The 19,957-nt window shown below is 42.2% G+C and overlaps 1 protein-coding gene across 2 annotated transcripts in view; it reads right to left on the bottom strand.

The window, feature by feature from the left end:
* The window catches only part of LOC124553656 (neprilysin-2-like), a 255,589-nt gene extending 236,594 nt beyond the window's left edge, over positions 1 to 18,995 (bottom strand). For both annotated transcript variants that reach the window (XM_047127538.1, XM_047127539.1), the window contains exon 1: positions 18,679 to 18,995. In XM_047127538.1, the coding sequence (XP_046983494.1) occupies positions 18,679 to 18,710 (32 nt within the window). In that variant the 5' untranslated portion in view covers positions 18,711 to 18,995. The remainder of the gene's footprint in view (positions 1 to 18,678) is intronic.
* Positions 18,996 to 19,957: the final 962 nt, after the last annotated feature.

Genomic DNA, 19,957 nt, shown 5'->3' with positions numbered 1-19,957 from the left:
TGCTCTAGAAGCTGTAAGTCAACTAGCCTGGCCAGCAAGATCTCCGGATCTGTCCCCCATTGAGCATGTTTGGGACTGGATGAAGCGTCGTCTCACGCGGTCTGCACGTCCAGCACGAACGCTGGTCCAACTGAGGCGCCAGGTGGAAATGGCATGGCAAGCCGTTCCACAGGACTACATCCAGCATCTCTACGATCGTCTCCATGGGAGAATAGCAGCCTGCATTGCTGCGAAAGGTGGATATACACTGTACTAGTGCCGACATTGTGCATGCTCTGTTGCCTGTGTCTATGTGCCTGTGGTTCTGTCAGCGTGATCATGTGATGTATCTGACCCCAGGAATGTGTCAATAAAGTTTCCCCTTCCTGGGACAATGAATTCACGGTGTTCTTATTTCAATTTCCAGGAGTGTATATAGAAATTTCGTACTTCTACTTTTCGATCTCACGCTTGAGTAACTGGAGTCTATGAATGAAATGGAAACTGTTTCTATCACAAAACTTTTTCCTTCTGGTAGGCATAATAAGCATGTTGGTACTTCGTGAACTATAGTCTGTCGTGTTATTTATGTAAATGAGGTACACAAAAGTGACCATTTGTGCCGAAACAGTAACGCTTTTTTGGCGTGTGTTACAATTGCTGCAGTGTTAGAAAGAGCTATTTCGTTGTATCTAGCAGACAGTGATAAAACAGGCGTAATCAAATCGAGAAACCACTCCAGTCATGGGTGTTATCCATATTAACAGCTTTTTCGGCATTAGACAAAGACATTTTGATCCTGAAGTTGTTCTCCGTCTCTAATGACCCCCCTGTAGACGTAACGTTAAACTCTAATTTCCTTTCCCTCCTTTTTTAAATCCGTGCTCATTTGCGGACAACATCTTTTCTGTGCCGAGAAAATTTATTATGTTCGAACTTATAACATGGTCAGGAATACTGCAGCAAACCAACGTTAAGGGTATTTGGCTTGTAATATTGCGTATCCGTCACCTGCGGATTTGTTTTCCCCCAGTCGCTTGGGACTCTTGCACTGAACGAGAGACTAGCGACAAATGCAAGCTAAATCGTAGAGTACTCCCTGCAAAACAAAACTGGAATTCCGTCCGGATATGACGACTTGTTTGTTTCCGTCTCTTTCCGTGACTTCTCAACGTCTACTATACGCTCTCCACGCGGGAACTTTCCGCGACGGTCAATTGGTGGGCCGTTTGTACGATCCTCGTGCGTGATCGATTTCTTAAACGCGAAATTTTAAACTTCAGCTTTTCTTTCGCTGTCTTCTATTGCCAGACTACTCAACGAGTGACCAGGTAAAACACTTCGGCCACCTTAGGTATGGCCAGAATTTTCTCGGGTTCTTCACATGATTTCACTAAGGTATTAGGGTGAAACCTGTTGTATACTTTTTTACAGACGTCAAAATTTCCAGTAACGTTTGCCTGTCGGCATTCCTCGTCCTGTGTAGAACCGAGAAACTGGTTACTCAGCATTTTCCGATTTTTTGTTATTAAACGATGCCGGGTCTTTCTGTCCCCAACCCACACTTCCCCAGAGCGAGATTATTTACGATCAGCTTAAACTTTTGCCCGTAATTCCACTATGTCCTCTTCTTTTTTTTTTTTTTTTTTTGAGTCATCAGTCTTCTTCTGGCCCATTTGATGCGGGCCGCCACCAATTCCTCTCCTCTGACAACCTCTTCATCTCCCCCCTTCTCTTCAATACAGCTTTAGAAAGAGCTGTGAGGAAACTCAAAAACTCAAACTGGTACTTGCTGGGATCCTCCAAGAAAGCTAAACTAACGTGTTAGCATACCCAGATGACATAGTGCTCATTGGAAATAATGAAACAGAGATTAGGCAATTAGGCAATTATTTGTGGAGGCTGCAACTGAAGCATCAAGACTTGGCCTGGAAGTAAACGACGAGAAAACGAAATATATGATAGTTCAAAGATGTAGTGATCATTGCGATAACCAATCACATGTAACATTGTGAATTACTTCGAAGGAAACGGCCTATTGACACACAGTTAACATGGGTTCAGGTAACATCGTTCTTGTGAAACACAACTAGCTCTTTATTCACATGAAGTGCTGAGTGTTGCTGACAAGGGATTTCAGATCGATTCCGTATTTCTGGATTACCAGAAGGCTTTTGAAACTGTACCACAGAAGCGGCTCGTAGTGAAATTGCGTGCTTATGGAATATCGTCTCAGTTATGTGGCTGGATCTGTGATTTCCTGTCAGAGAGGTCACAGTTCGTAGTAACTGACGGAAAGTCACCGAGTAAAACAGAAGTGATTTCTGTCGTTCCCCAAGGTAGTGTTATAGGCCCTTTGCTGTTCCTTATCTACATAAGCGATTTGGGAGACAATCTGAGCAGCCGTCTTCGGTTGTTTGCAGATGACGCTGTCGTTTATCGACTAATAAAGTCATCAGAAGACCAAAACAAACTACAAAACGATTAAGAAGAAATATCGGAATGCTGCGAAAAGTGGCAGTTGACCCTAAATAACGAAAAGTGTGAGGTCATCAACACGAGTGCTAAAAGGAACTCGTTAAACTTCGGTTACACGATAAATCAGTCTAATCTAAAAGCCGTAAATTCGACTAAATACCTGGGAATTACAATTACGAACGACTTGAATTTGAAGGAAAGCATGGAAAATGTTGTGGAGAAGGCTAGCCGAAGACTGCGTTTTATTGGCAGGACACTTAGAAAATGTAACAGACCTACTAAGGAGATTGCCTACACTACGCTTGTCCGTCCTCTTTCAGAATACTGTTGCGCGGTGTGGGATCCTTACCAGATAGGACTAACGGAGTACATCGAAAAAGTTCAAAGAAAGGCAGCACGTTTTGTATTATCGCGAAATATGGGAGAGAGTGTCACAGAAATGATACAGGATTTGGGCTGAACATCATTAAAAGAAAGGCGTTTTTCGTTGCCACGGTATCTTCTCACGAAATTTCAATCACGAACTATCTCCTCCGAATGCGAAAATATTTTGTTGACACCGACTTACATAGAGAGGAACGATCACCGAGATAAAATAAGGGAAATCAGAGCTCGTAGGGAAAGATATAGATGTTCATTTTTTCCGCCCGCTATACGACATTGGAATAATAGAGAATTGTGAAGGTGGTTCGATGAACCCTCTGCCAGGCACTTAAATGTGATTTGCAGAGTAGCCATGTAGATGTAGATGTAATAGTTGGTGAACACAAATTCGAGCGTGTTGACCAGTTTAAATTTCTTAGATCAGTGATAGATGAACAAAATCAGAGACTGGCAGAAATGAAAGCGAGACTACAAAATGCTAACCGAGCCTATTATGCAATACAAAATCTCTTAGGGTCCAAACTGCTGACTAGAAAAACTAAAATAAAGTTATATAATACAATCATCAGACCAGTTCCAATCTATGGGGCAGAAACATGGAACCTAACGAAAACAGAACACCACCATTTACAAGTGTTTGAGAACAAAGTCTATAGAAAAATCTTTGGTCCATATTATGACAATGAATCACAATGCTGGACGAGAAGACACAACACAGAAATACACTAGATATCACTGCAGCCAACAATAGTAAACACACTAAATGCTAGATGACTGCAATGGGCTGGACATTTGATAAGAATGAAAAAAGACCAAATTGTGTTGAGAATGGTTCAAATGGCCCTAACCACTTTGGGACTTAGCATCTGAGGTCATCAGTCCCCTAGACGTAGAACTACTTAAAGCTAACTAACCTGAGGACATCACACACATCCATGGCCTAGGCAGGATTCGAACCTGCGACCATAGCAGCAGCGCGGTTCCGGACTGAAGCGCCTAGAGCCGCGCAACCACAGCGGCCGGCAAAATGTGTTAAGAATATTCAGCGAGAAACCATGTGGCAAAAGACCGAGGGGAGACCCGGGAGCACTTGGGGCAATGAAATTGACTGCATATGCGAAAGATTATGTCAGAGACAGCAAAGGACTTGTGAGAGCAGTTGAACGGAATGGACAGTGTCTTGAAAGGAGGATATAAGATGAACATCAACAAAAGTAAAACGAGGATAATGGACTGTAGTGGAATTAAGTCGGGTGATGCTGAGAGAATTAGATTAGGAAATGAGACACTTAAAGTAGTAAAGGAGTTTTGCTATTTGCGGAGCAAAATAACTGATGATGGTAGAAGTAGAGAGGATATAAAATGTAGACTGGTAATGGCAAGGAAAGCGTTGCTGAAGAAGAGAAATTTGTTAGCATCGAGTATAGATTTGAGTATCAGGAAGTCTTTTCCGAAAGTATTTGTATGGAGTGTAGCCATGTATGGAAGTGAAACATAGACAATAAATAGCTTAGACAAGAAGAGAATAGAAGCTTTCGAAATGTGGTGCTACAGAAGAATGTTGAAGATGAGGTGGGTAGATCACGTAACTAATGAGGAAGTATTGAATAGGATTGGGGAGAAGAGAAGTTTGTGGCACAACTTGACTAGAAGAAGGGATCGGTTGGTAGGACATGTCCTGAGGCACCAAGGGATCACAAATTTAGCATTGGAGGGCAGCGTGGAGGGTAAAAATCGTAAAGGGAGACCAAGAGATGAATACACTAAGCAGATTCAGAAGGATGTAGGTTGCAGTAGGTACTGGGAGATGAAGAAGCTTGCACAGGATAGAGTAGCATGGAGAGCTGCATCAAAACAGTCTCAGGACTGAAGACCACAACAACAACAACATGCGAAAGATTGGGAATAAATAACTGGCAAGAGGCAGCGCAAGACTAGCATCTGAAGGAATCGAGTGAGATCGGCACGGGTGCTTTGCGTCCCGTAGAAGGCTACTACTGCTGTATGATTCCCTTTCAGAGGTGGAGTGCGCCGCAGTCGCTGTTTTCGCCGCTGCTGCAAAGGTCAGCAGCAGGCCTTGAACCCCGGACGCCGGCAGCCGTCGCCTCACTTCTCCCCCTCCTCCTCCTTTCCCTTCTATATTTTTGATTCGTCACGCCGGATCCGCACACCTGCTGGAGTTGATGTTTTTCGTCTCCTGTGACGCACTTACGATTTGCAATCCCACACGAAACAGTCTTCGAGCTTTAGCAAAACAAGAACTACGTCACGAATTATTCAGAGAGGAATAGAAAAACTTGTATAAGTCGACCTCGGGGGAGATTTGTTTTGGTCTCGCTCTGTTCCCAAATACGGGTTGCATTTCATGTCCTCGGTCTCATAACTCCAGTCTGCTTTCTGTACAAACTGCAGATAACCTTTCGCTCCCTCTGTTTTATCCCTGTTGACTTTAAAATTTCCAAGAAAAAGGTTCAAATGGCTCTAAGCACTATGGGAGTTAACATCTGAGGTCATCAGTCCCCTAGACTTAGAACTACTTAAACCTAGCTAACCTAAGCCACCTAAGGACGTCACACACATCTATGTCCGAGGCGGGATTTGAACCTGAGACCGCAGCAGAAAATTTCCAAGAGTGCATTCCGGTCTAAATCATAACAATCGTTCTACAAATTTACAGAGAGCTGCACTACTGGCCATTAAAATTGTTACACCACGAAGATGACGTGCTACAGACGCGAAATTTAACCGACAGGAAGAAGATGCTGTGATATGCAAATGATTAGCTTTTCAGAGCACTCAAACAAGGTTGGCCCCGGTGGCGACACCTACAACGTGCTGACATGAGCAAAGTTTCCAAGGGATTTCTCATACACAAACATCAGTTGACCGCCGTTGCCTGGTAAAACGTTGCTGTGATGCCTCGTGTAAGGAGGAGAAATGCGTACTATCACGTTTCCGACTTTGAGAAAGATCGGATTGTAGCCTGTCGCGATTGCGGTTTCTCGTATCGCGACATTGCTGCTCGCGTTGGTCGAGATCCAATGACTGTCAGCAGAATATGGAATCGGTGGGTTCAGGAGGGTAATACGGAACGCCGTGCTGGATCCCAACGGCCTCGTATCACTAGCAGTCGGGACGACAGGCATCTTATCCCCATAGCTGTAACGGATCGTGCAGCCACGTCTCGATCCCTGAGTCAACAGATGGGGACGTTTTCAAGACAACAACCATCTGCACGGAAAGTTCGACGACGTTTGCAGCAGCATGGACAAACAACTCGGAGACCGTGGCTGCGGTTGCTCTCGACGCTGCATCATAGTCAGGAGCGCCTGCGATGGTGTACTCGACGACGAACGTGGGTACACGAATGACAAAACGTCATTTTTTCGGATGAATCCAGGTTCTGTTTCCAGCATCACGATGGTCGCATCCGTGTGTGGCGATATCGCGGTGAACGCACATTGGAAGCGTGCATTCGTTATCGCCATACTGGCGTATCACCCGGCGTGATGGTATGGGGTGCCATTCGTTACACGTCTCGGTCACCTCTTGTTCGCATTGACTGCACTTTGAACAGTAGACGTTACATTTCAGATGTGTTACATTCGATCCTACATTTCAGCAGGATAATGCACGACTGCACGTTGCAGGTCCTGTACGGGCCTTTCTGGACACACAAAATGTTCGACTGCTGCCCTGGCCAGCACATTCTCCAGATCCCTCACCAATTGAAAACGTCTGGTCAATGATGGCCGAGCAACTGGCTCGTCACAATACGCCAGTCACTACTCTTGATGAACTGTGGTATCGTGTTGAAGCTGCACGAGCAGCTGTACCTGTACACGCCAAGCTCTGTTTGACTCAATGCCCAGGCGTATCAAGGCCGTTATTACGGCCAGAGGTGGTTGTTCTGGGTACTGATTTCTCAGGATCTATGCACCCAAATTGCGTGAAAATGTAATCACATATTCTAGTATAATATATCTCTCCAATGAATACCTGTTTATCATCTGTATTTCTTCTTGGTGTAGCAATTTTAATGGCCAGCAGTGTATAGTCGTTGGTTTACCATTATTTAACCAATCTTCTGAGATAAGTCGTAGGGTCAGTATTCTCTGTGACCAAAACTGATCTCCCCCGAGTCGGCTTCTGCCTGTTTTCCCCATCTTCTCCAAAAAATGCATGTCACCGTTTTACAGTTCAGTACGTTTCGCACCTGCCTAATTTCAAATTGAAATTCTTAAGCTCTTCTTGGCGTTTGAGGGTATTTCGCCTGTCTCATATACTAGTATCTCGCAGACAATGTGGAGAAGTTTTGTCGCGAATGGGTCTCCCAAGGACCACAGTAATTCTGAGTGAACGTCATATACTGCAGGTGCCTTGTTGCGAACTAATGCCTGTCAATGCTCACTCACATTTTTACCGCTGTATCATATCGCGTGTATTATCTTCATGTACTTACCCTGTCTTCAATTCTTTTTCTTTTGCACACACTTATATATTCCTCCCACTTTTAAGTTTTCCCTTCGTTCGTCAGTAGCCTACTGGTTTGGCATCTGAGCTTTTAGTGTCCACACAGCTGCTTTTCTTCCCTCCGAAGGTCTGTTTCAGTTCCCTAACGGCGGTACCTATCTTTCCTGTAGTTGTACATGCTTCTCTAAATTTGCATTCGTCCTCTAACCTGTCCTACTTAGCCAATCTCATGTTTTGACCTCTTTTTCGCCTGCTTCTTCTGGTTAATTTTTATTTTTTCTCCTTTTGTCAGTGAAACTGGATGCATCCTATGGTATCCAAAAGTTTCTGCTGGACTTTGTCTTTTTTACTTTTTTGTTCCTCTGCTGCCTTCCGTATTTCGTGCCTCATAGCTAACTCTACGTCTTCCATTATATCCCTCTCCCCTGTTTGTGAAACATTGCCTAATGCTCCCTCTGCAACTCTCAACACCCTCTGACCTCTTCAGTGTGTCCATGTCCCATCACATTAACTTTGTGTCTTAGTGCCATTTTTTTAGTTTTAATCTGACAGAAGCCAATAAATTAAGAAGACTGTCTTTCCATTACACAATCAATTTGAAACGTTCCTGTGCCTTCAGCCACGTATTACAGTCTATGCAATGTTCTGCCAGGCGCCTGCCTCCTTCATTCGTTTCCCTTGACCCCACCTTCTCCAACTACATTTTTATCTTACTTTTGCTTCTCTCTAACGTTTTAGGGATAACGTTTGTTTTTGATTATTTTCTACTTAATTAACGAAATAGTTGTTACTATTATTATTCTCGTATGAGCCCATCAGAATCACGCAGGGTACAATTACTCAATGTCGCCTTTGATGGTTGGCCTTCCTTTGTGCCCAAAATTTTTTCATCCTTTCAGAATGAAATCTCTTCTTTCATCAGACTATGGTGTTCCAGTCCTTTTTCTAATTTCCCTCTGACCAACTTTCCAATCAAATATCTTTTTTCTGCATGTTCTTCTGTCTGTAACGTCTGTCTGAGTTATACTGGTTACTTTAAGATCCTCCATAATCGCAGCGATCCATTTAATTGGCTCAGCTTTGTCCTTACTTCTGTTTTCGTAGAATTCTAATATTTGTTTTGTCAACCCAGTGGGTGCCATTCTTTTAATGCGCGCATGAAATTAAAGTCTTCGTTTACTCGTGTAACCATGTATGTCCGTGTATTCTTCTATTTCCTTATTACTTCTCAGCTTATAAGTTTCTCCATCGGTAATTTTTGGGCCGAATATTTCTTTTGAATGTCTTCAATATCCTTCTTTCTCTTTAAAATTAAAATTTTTGCTTCATAAAGACATTCAGATTGGATTATGGTACTTTAATGCCTAAGTTTACTGAATTAACAAAGTGAGTTTTCACTATAAATATTTTGTGTTAATTGGAATGCAGTTGCCATTTTTTGATAGCGAAATTCGTTTGTAGCTTTTTCCAGACCGTTTTCTTGTATGATTTCTCCCAAGTATCTAAACAGAGAAACCCTTTTTATTTTCCCATATTTTGTGTTCAAAAACTTTGGTTTCCATTTGTTGCATGGTATATATTCCTTCTTTTCGAATGATATTAGTAGTACTACTTTTTCCGCAACTTCTTTGAGAATTTCAATTTATTTTTGAGCTGTGGTAATATCCCTAGTTAAAATTTGTAGATGAGCTGCAAATGTGAGGCAATCTACTCTAATATTACTTCTATCTTACTTGATTGATTGATCTATATTTTTAATCGACTTTTGCTCTCGGTATTCTGTAATTACCTTTTCCGAAACACAGTTCCTTGTCTAACACCAGTCTTTATATAAAATGGTTCAGAAATTTCTCCCATGAAACTTCAAAGCTAATGTCGGTTAACATTTCCTTAATCAGTGTTTGAGTTCTATTATCTAGCCCTTGTTCCTTTAAAATCTGGAAAAGAGATTCACGATCAACTGAGCCATACACCTTTTTAAAATCCGCAAATATATACTCAATGTCGTTACTAGAAATCCTTTGGTGTCTGAGCATTAAGCTTAAATTAAGAACTTGTGCTGGTCAGGATATATTTGGTTTAAAGTCTACGTGGTATACACCAATTCTAGATACTTACTATTCTCGGTCACGTAAACATTTCAAGATAATTTTGTATGTGAGGGGGAGAAGAGAGATTCCTCGGTAATTATTGACATCAGTTCTATCTTCTTTTTCATGCAATGGATGGATGAATTAGGGCAATTTTCCAGTCTTCAGGTATTTTCTCAGTTTGCCAGATATGTCTTGTTAGTTGAGTGATCTCTTTTATATTGTTAGGGCCAGCTGATTTTATTAGTTCTGCAATTATACCCTCTTCTCCGGATGCTTTATTGTTTTTATGTCTCTTCATTTGTCTAGTTATTTCTTCAGGTTGTGTAGAGTTAGGGTTCGTGTTATCAGTTTCCTGTGGTGGGAATTTATTCACTCGTTCAGGACAGTTAACAGTTTTTCAAAATAATTAGCAAGTACCTTACAATTTTCCTGGTTGTTAAGAGTCAAACTGCCATTTTCATTTTTGAAGCAAAGACTTTGACGTTGGTAACCGGTTGGTTTTGTTTTGATATTTTATAAAAGTTTCTTGAATTGTTATTTTGGAAGTCTTTCTCAATTTGTAAAACTTGGGCATTTTCGTAATTTCTTTTAATCTGTCGGATTAATTTAGATGTTTCTTTTCTTATATTTAGAACGGTGTTGTACGTATTTCCAATTTTGTTACTATTCCAATGTTTGAATGCCTCACGCCTAGACTTAACTGCTGTTTCACAATCCGCTTTCCACCCAGGGTGTTTTTGTTACTTTCGAAGCGGGGTTAAATTTGTGCTGTTTCGATGAACTTTTCTTTTAAGATTTGCCACTTGTTGGATTGTTTTTTGTCAAGTTCCCTTGTTAGAGTAGGGGTTTTTTAGCAGTGTCAAATTTTGGGATAACATTTTTGTTTTGAAGAGTTTTTGAGGTTGAAGTTTTATTTTTATTCGCGTAAAATAACGGTCAGAATTAAATTTGTTATATTTTTCCGTCCCATACGTTAGTAATTTACCAAGAGACAATATTGATCGTGAAATATGTAGAAACAGACGAATCACACTGCTTTTGAATATGTCACTATTCGCACATTATTCTGCTGAAAGCAATAGAATACAAACACACTTCGTGCATAAGACCCATATGTTTCTGTTGTCTGGTATTATTATCATAGACACTTTCCTTGACACATAAAATTTTTTTATGGAGTCCGAAGATTCACCCTTTCTTATACTTCGCTCGACTTTCTAATACACGAATATTTTTCTAAATGTAATTACTTTTACTTCAAAAGAGAATGTGTCGAATATTCTTGCGGCTTTTGGCTCAGATTTAGCAACAATTGTGGAATTGTTTCCTCCTGTGTTGGTAAAAAGTTTTATTGCTTTTGCCGATTTATTACCACGTCAGTAAGGTTTATTTGATACGTTAAATAATGTAGACATTACATTCCATATAAGTTTCCAGCGTTCAGCATTCACTGATTTGGCTGAAAGTGTAGCGAAAAAAACTCGGCATTGTTGGATAGATATAAGGCGTCTTTTTGTAAAAGGTAAGGTCTTCTGGTGTTTACTAGCAACTTTTTATTAGTAAAAGAAAACGGCACTATTGAGTAAATGTCTGTACGTTACAATAATATAGTAAATACAGTGTCCTGTAATATACACTATGTGATCAAAAGTGTCCCGTTACCCCCAAAAAACATACTTTTTTCATATTAGGTGCATTGTGCTGCCACCTACTGCCAGGTACTCCATATCAGCTGCCTCAGTAGTCATTGGACATCGTGAGAGAGCAGAAAGGGGTGCTCCGTGGAACTCACTGACTTGGAAAGTGGTCAGGTGATTGGGTGTCCCTTGTGTCGTACGTCGGTACGCGAGATTTCCACACCACTATACATCCCTAGGTCCACTGTTTCCGAGGTGATAGTGAAGTGGAAAAGCGTACAGGCAGACCTCGTCTGTTTACTGACAGAGACTACCGACAGTTGAAGAGGGTCGTAATACGTAATAGACAGACATCTATCCGCACCATCACACAGAAATTCCAAACTGCATCAGGATCCACTGCAAGTACTGTGACAGTTAGGCGGGAGGTGAGAAAACTTGGATTTCATGGTCGGGCGACTGCTTATAAGCCACACATCACGCCGGTAAATGCCAAACGACGCCTCGCTTGGTGTAAGGAGCATAAATATTGCACGACAGAACAGTGGAAAAACGTTGTGTGGAGTGACAAATCACGGTACACAATGTGGCGATCCGATGGCAGGGTGCGGGTATGGCGCATGCCTGGTGAACGTCATCTGCCAGCGTGTGTAGTGCCAACAGTAGAATTCGGAGGCGGTGGTGTTACGGTGTGGTGGTGTTTTTCATGGAGGGGGCTGGCACCCCTTGTTGTTCTATCACAGCACAGGCCTACACTGATGTTTTAAGCACCTTCTGGTTTCCCACTGTCGAAGAGCAATTCGGGGATGACGACTGCACCTTTCAACACGACCAAGCACCTGTTCATAATGCACGGCCAGTGGCGGAGTGGTTACACGACAATAACATTCCTTCAATAGACTGGCCTTCATAGAGTCTTGACCTGAATCCTACAACACACCTTTGGGATGTTTTGGAACGCCGACTTCGTGCCAGGCCTCACCGACCGACATCGGTACCTCTCCTCATTGCAGCACTCCGTGAAGAATGGGCTGCCATTCCCCAAGAAACCTTCCGGCACCTGATTGAACGGATGCCTAGGAGAGTGGGAGCTGTCATCAAGGCTAAGGGTGGGCCAGCACAATACTGACTCCAGCATTACCGACGGGGGGCGCCACGAGCTTGTAAGTCATTTACAGCCAGGTGTCCGCATAGTTTTGATCACATAGTGTGTCGTATGTCCCTGGGTCCTTAGGGAACTTAACAACCACAATATGTCGATTTTATGGCACTACATACACTCCCTATCGAAAAAACTATATTACAAATCAATAGCCGCGCGGGATTAGCCGAGTGGTCTGAGGCGCTACAGTCATGTACTGTGCGGCTGATCCCGGCGGAGGTTCGAGTCCTCCCTCGGGCATGGGTGTGTGTGTGTTTGTCCTTAGGATAATTTAGGTTTAGTAGTGTGTAAGCTCAGGGACTGATGACCTTAGCAGTCAGGTCCCTTAAGATTTGACACAAATTTGAACATTTTTTGAACAAATCGTTAGTAACTGCATTCGTCAGATATCGTATTCAGAAGTGTAGCTCGCTGGCCGGTTGGGGCGCTGCTGTCGCTGGGGTTAACAAAAGCGAAACAGAATGCCGCGCTCACTGGGGGCCTTGCAGCTTGCAGCGAAAAGAAATGGAGGCACAAAACGTAGCAAAATCGACTGGCGCAGTAATTTTCCCCCCACTCGACGAGGAGGCCCAAAAAAAAAAGAAAGAAAAGAAAAAAACAAAAAAAAGAAAAGTAAAAGAAAAGTTAAAAATAAAAAAGGAAAAAATTAAAGAAAAACATAAAAACGTAAAAAAAAACAAAAAAAGAGAAAAGGAAAAAAAGAAAAAAAGAGTAAAAAAATAAAAAATAAAAAAAATAAAAAATAGAATCGTTGGCGATCACGTGAATGGGATGACAAACGACCGCATTGAGTGTATGAGAAGCTACGAGCCGGACGGATTGGCCGAGCGGTTCTAGGCGCTACAGACGGGAACCGCGCGACCACTACGTCGCAGGTTGGAATCCTGCCTCGGGCATGGATGTGTGTAATATCCTTAGGTTAGTTAGGTTTAAGTAGTTCTGTTCTAGGGGACTGATGACCTCAGAAGTTAAGTCCCATAGTGCTCAGAGCCATTTGAACCATTTTTGAAGCTACGAATGCGAACACTGTAGCAGAGCCGCGATGCTTCAGTACACGGGATCTCCTGAAGGCCGTGTGACCGCTGGCCTTCCAAACCGCCTGCCAAGACGCCACCTGACATTCAGCACTTGTGATTTTCCTCGCGTTACACGAGAGATGACGTCAATCCACCCTTTTTTTTTCTTTGCTGTTTTTTTTCGCGACTTCGAAGCTCATTTATGCTGATGGCTTTTGCATATTTAAGAAAACGACCAAAGCCGTCCATAGTAACAGCTTCGCCTGTTTAATTTTTCATAGTGTCTCTCTGGGCGATTACGGAGCATCATTTACCGCAAATGGCTTGTCCGTTTAACAAAATGAGCGGAACCGTCGGTAATAACAACTTACTTGACTTCACTTTTCGCAGCGCCATAATGAACCGCAGCTAGGAGGAAACTTAGTAGCTGTGACCGGCAAACAAACGTAGTCCGTACCTTTCTTATTTCTTCATTAATTTCTTTTTTTTTTTATTTATCTCTCACTCTCTCAACTCTGGCGCTTGCGATGTTTCGCAACAGTCGCAATCTTGTTGCAACGATTTGACGGCTCCCTAACCAGTTGTCGAAATTACAACGCCACGATTGCGGCACGCGGCAAAACGAAGCTTTGTCGCGGAACCTGGCAGAATATTCAGAGAGATTCTTGTTGTACGTAAAGTATGCTAGCGGCAAGACGCAATCGATGCCTTCTCTGCGCGATAGCAATGGAAATAGTGTCGACGACAGTGCTGCCAAAGCACAGTTACTAAACATAGCCTTCCGAAATTCCTTCACCAAAGAGGACGAAGCGAATATTCCAGAACTGGAATCAAGAACAGCTGCCAACATCAGTAAGTTAGAAGTAGATATCCTCGGAGTAGTGAAGCAACTTAAATCACTTTATAAATGCAAGTCTTTCGGTCCAGACTGTATACCGCCTTTCTTTCAGAGTATGCTGATGCAATAGCTCCATACTTACGTCACATACAACCACTCGCTCGATGAAGGATCCATATTCAAAGACTGGAAAGTTGCATGGATCACACCAACATTGAAGAAAGGTAGTAGGAATAAGGCACTAAATCATAGGCGCATTATCATTAACGTCGATATGTAGCAGGATTTTGGAACATATACTGTGTTCGAACATCATGAATTACCTCGAGGAGAACGGTCTATTGACACACAGTCAACACGAATTTAGAAAACATCATTCTTGAGAAACACAACTAGCTCTTAACACACGAGAACTCCTGAGTGCTATCGATAAGGAATTTCAAATTGATTGCGTTTTTCTAGATTTCCAGAAAGCTTTTGACACTGTAGCACCCCAGCGCCTCGTAGCGAAATTGCGTGCTTATGGAATATCGTCTCAGTTATGTGACTGGATTTGTAATTTCATGTCAGTTCGTAGTAATTGGCGGAACTTCATCGAGTAAAACAGAAGTGATTTTCGCTTTCCCCAAGGTTCTGTTATAAGCTCTCTGCTGCTCCTTATCTATATAAACGATTTAGGAGACAATCTGAGCAGCCGTCTTAGGTTGTTAGCAGGTGATGCTTTCCTTCATAGTCTAGTAAAATCATCAGAACATCAAAACAAATTGGAAAACGATTTAGAAAAGATATCTCTATGGTGCTAAAATTGGCAACTGACAATGAATGAAAAGTGTGATATCTTAAACATGAGAGCTAAAAGGACTCCGTTAAACTTCGCTTACACGATAGATCAGACAAATGTAAAGGCCATAAATTCGACTAAATATCCAGGAATAACAGTTGCAAACAACTTGAATTGAAAAGAACAGCCGGCCACGGTGACCGAGCGGTTCTAGGCGCTTCAGTCTGGAACCACGTGACTGCTACGGTCGCAGGTTCGAATCCTGCCTCGGGCATGGATGTGTGTGATGTCCTTAGGTTAGTTAGGTTTAAGTAGTTCTAAGTTGTAGGGGTCTGATGACCTCAGATGTTAAGTCCCATAGTTCTCAGAGCTATTTGAACCATTTTTGAAAAGAACACGTAAAAAATTTAATGAGGCACGCGAACCAAAGAGTGCGTTTTATTGGCAGAAAATGTAACAGATCTATTAAAGAGACTGTCTACACTACGCTTGTTTCGCGGTCGAGGATCCTCACCAGATGGGATCAACGGAGTACATCGAGAAAGTTCAGAGAAGGGTAGCAGGTTTAGTATTGTCGCGAAATAGGGTAGATAGTGCCACAGGCATGATACGTGAACTGGAGAGGCAATAATTAAAACAAAGGCGTTTTTCGTTGCGACGGGATCTTGTCATGAAATTTCAATCACAAATTTTCTCCTCCGATTCCGAAAACATTCTGTTAGCACCTACCTACATAGGGAGAAATGATCATCCGATAAAATAAGAGAAATCAGGGCACGTACAAAAAAATTTAAGTGCTCGTTCTTCCCGCGCGCCGACTTTTTCGATGTCAACCGTCAGTCCCATCTGATGCGGATCCCACACCGCACAGCAATACTCCAGAATAGGGCGGACAAGCGTGGTGTAAGCAGTCTCTTCGGTAGACCTGTTGCACCTTCTAAGTGTTCTGCCAATGAATCGCAGTCTTTCGTTTGCTCTACCCACAACATTATCTATGTGATCGTTCCGATTCAGATTATTTGTAATTGTAATCCCTAAGTATTTAATTCAATTTACAGCCTTCAGCTTTGTGTGACTTATCGCGTAATCGAAATTTAGCGTATTTCTTTTAGTACTCATGTGAATAACTTCACACTTTTCTTTATTCAGGGTCAGTTGCCATTTTTCGCACCATACAGATATCTTACGTAAATTATTTTTCAATTCGTTTTGGTCATCTCATGACTTTACGAGACGGTAAATGACAGCATCGTCTACAAACAGTCTAAGACGGCTACTCAGATTGTCTCCTATGTCATTAATATAGATCAGGAACAATAGAGGGCCTATAACACTTCCTTGGGGAACGCCGGATATTACGTCTTTTTTACTCGATGACTTTCCGTCTATTACTACGGACTGTGGCCTTTCTGACAGGAAATCACGAATCCAGTCGCACAACTGAGGGGATACTCCGTAGGCACGCAGTTTGATTAGAAGACGCTTGTGAAGAACGGTGTCGAAAGCCCTCTGGAAATCTAAAAATATGGAATCAATTTGACATTCCTTTCGATGGCACTCATTACTTCGTGAGTATAAAGAGCTAGTTGTATTTCGCAAGAACGATATTTTCTGAATCCGTGCTATGTGTCAATAAATCGTTTTTTTCGGTATATGTTCCAAAAACCTACTGCAAATCGACGTTAGTGACATGGGCCTGTAATTCAGCGGATTACTCCTACTTCCCTTTTTGGGTATTGGTGTGACTCGAGCAATTTTCCAGTCTTTAGGTACGGATCTTTCTGTGGGCGAGCGTTTGTATATAATTGCTAAATGTGAAATGTTTTTAATGTCATGTTTCTTGTATTCAATGTGCTGTAATACAATAATCTTTCTTGCTAAAAATAAGTACCACATTTGAAGATGTTCATCACCGTAATGAGCATTCACGATTCATTGTTACTTTTATATCCAAATCTATGCCATAGCAGCTGACTGGCACGAGTGGCGCATGCTTGAATTTCCAAAAACAGTGAAACATCATTTTTTTAAATTTGTAACTGACAAGCGAAACACCAGTTGTGTCATAGCTATAGCTTTAAAAATGCTCTCACAATGAAAAATGTTCATAAAACATTTCACCTTCCTTTTTTCGCTGACTTAGGGGTTGAGTTTTGCTATTTGGGAAGCAAAATAACTGATGATGGTCGAAGTAGAGAGGATACAAAATGTAGAGAGGCAATGGCAAGGAAAGCGTTTATGAAGAAGATAAAGTTGTAAACATCGAGTATAGATTAAGTGTCAGGAAGTCATTTTTGAAAGTATTTTTATGGAGTGTAGCCATGTATAGAACTGAAACATAGACGATAAATAGTTTAGACAAGAAGAGAATAAAAGCTTTTGAAATGTGGTGCTGCAGAAGAATGCTGAAATTAGATGGGTAGATCACATAACTAATGAGGAGGTACTGAACAGAATTGACGAGAAAAGAAATTTGTGGTATAACGTGACTAGACAAATGGACATTACGAAACGTCAAGGTTCAAAAATGGTTCAAATGGCTCTGAGCACTATGGAACTTAACTACTGAGGTCATCTGTCCCCTAGGACTTAGAACTACTTAAACCTAACTAACATAAGGACATCACACACATCCATGCCCGAGGCAGGATTCGAACCTGAGACCGTAGCGGTCGCGCGGTTCCAGACTGTAGCGCCTAGAACCGCTCGGCCACCTCGGCCGGCTAAACGTCAAGCGATCACCAATTTAGTACTGGAGACAAGCTTGGACGGTAAAAACCACAGAGGGAGACCAAGAGGTGGATAGAGCAAGGAGATTCAGAGGGATGTAACTTGCAGCAGTTACTCGGAGATGAGGACGCTCGCACAGGATAGGGTAGCATGGAGAGCTGCGTGTAACGGGTCTGGACTGAAGACCACAACAACAAAAGGTATTGATGCGTATTTTTCGTTTCTAAAATGCAAGCAAATACACAATTTGATAGATTTATCTTTGGAAATGCTTGCTCAATGAAAAACTGTAATAATGGCTTTCATCCGCTACTTCACCCCCCTACGGGTTCATTTCCAAAAATATTGAAAGAAGCATTTCCTTTATTTCTCACGAAGAAGCCCATGGAAATGTTTTCATTATATAATATTTCATAAAACACCCGCTTAGGGACTGAGTTTCGAAAAACACTGAAATACGCATTTCTTTATTCCTTACCAAGAGGTCAAATATCAGTTTTTTATAAATCTAGCTTTAAAAATACTTTCATAGTGATTTTTTTAAACTTTCATCCACTATTTCACCCTCGCAGTGATGAAATTTATAAAAATGCTGAAACACGCATTGCTTGATTTCTGACCAAGAAACCAAATCTTCGTAGGTTTAACTTCAACGTTGCCTCTATGGCGATTTGTTTTCAGGAAGTTTTTCATACTCTATTTCAACCCCCTTGGGGGTGGAGTTTCGAAAAATCATTTCTCAAACGACGCCCACATTATCAACACCATCTGCTAATTTTAAGTTTCTATCCTTATTAGTTTGGGCTGGGCAAAAACGAGTCGGGACACTGCCTTTTATATATAGCGATTACAGCTCTTTTCTTATCGCTCCCACAGGGTAGCGAAGAAAAACTAATTACAACACTCACAGAGGCTTATAATTTATATAAAAAACACAGAGGCGTTTAAGCGTTTATTCTTCGCGGCATACGTAGGTGAATGGAGAGGGAGAAAGATACACTGCTACAGTGGGATATACCCTCTGCCATGCACTTCGCATTGGTTTGCAGAGTATGTCTATAGATGTAGATGAAGCAGAGAAATCACAGGGAACGGAAGAGTACTCACTTTACAACGGTCTGCATCCTGTTGTTAGACATCGTCGTTGGAGAAATAAAGATCGAAGCTCCTCCGAGCTCCGAGTAATTATAATTACGGAAACGTTCCACTTTCCGTGTATTATTCCAGTTCGTCAGCGTAGAGTATATTTCCGACGAGTTCCGGGTTCACAAGCTGGAAAGTCAGTTACAGAACGCGCGAAGCAGCAACAAACTATTCGTATTGTCACCGTCAAAGCTCTTCGATACGAGTGCCAGAGACGTGCCTACGCGTCAACAAAGACGATATACAACGCCCGCAGCCTGTTGCTTCAGCCGGCGACTGTCCCAACACTGAGACGAAAAGGCGCTGCCAGGCAGTTCTCGGGACGGAAGCCGACAACCAGTAGCGGCGCGGCAAAGAGAGGGGGCCGGAGGGGAAGTGCTGCCGGTTTAGCGTCTTTCTCGGCATAATTCACCGCCGTGTTTTGCGGTAGAAAATAATTCATCCCTGCAGGCTGTTTCTCGTGGCTAATTCCTTCCGTAATATTAAGTCTACAATACATTTCTATCTGTATCTAAATTACATCTACATCTACACACATACTCCGTAATCCACCATACGGTGCGTGGCGGAGGGTACCTCGTACCACAACTAGCATCTTCTCTCCCTGTTCCAGTCCCAAACAGAACGAGGGAAAAATGACAGTCTATATGCCTTTGTACGAGCCCTAATCTCTCTTATCTTATCTTTCTGGTCTTTCCACGAAATGTAAGTTGGCGGCAGTAAAATTGTATTGCGGTCGGCCTCAAATGCTGGTTCTCTAAATGTCCTCAGTAGCGATTCACGAAAAGAACGCTCCCTTTCCTCTAGAGACTCCCACCCGAGTTCCTGAAGTATTTCCGTAACACTCGCGTGATGATCAAACCTGCCAATAACAAATCTAGCAGCCCGCCTCTGAATTGCTTCTATGCCCTCAATCCGACCTAATAGGGATCCCAAACGCTCGAGCAGTACTCAAGAATAGGTCGTATTAGTGTTTTACAAGCGGTCTCCTATACAGATGAACCACATCTTCCCAAAAATCTACCAATGAACCTAAGACGACTATCCGCCTTCCCCACAACTGCCATTACATGCTTGTCCCACTTCATATCGCTCTGCAACTGTCTCAAGCGCTACACTACTAATGGAGTATTCATACACTACGGGATTCTTTTTCCTATTCATCAGCATTAATTTACATTTATCTATATTTAGAGTTAACTGCCATTCTTTACACCAATCAGAAATCCTGTCAAAGTCATCT

This window comes from Schistocerca americana, chromosome 11, assembly GCF_021461395.2.
Source record: "Schistocerca americana isolate TAMUIC-IGC-003095 chromosome 11, iqSchAmer2.1, whole genome shotgun sequence".
In the NCBI taxonomy this organism is placed as follows: Eukaryota; Metazoa; Arthropoda; class Insecta; order Orthoptera; family Acrididae; genus Schistocerca; species Schistocerca americana.
This window is presented reverse-complemented; position numbering and strand designations above follow the sequence as displayed.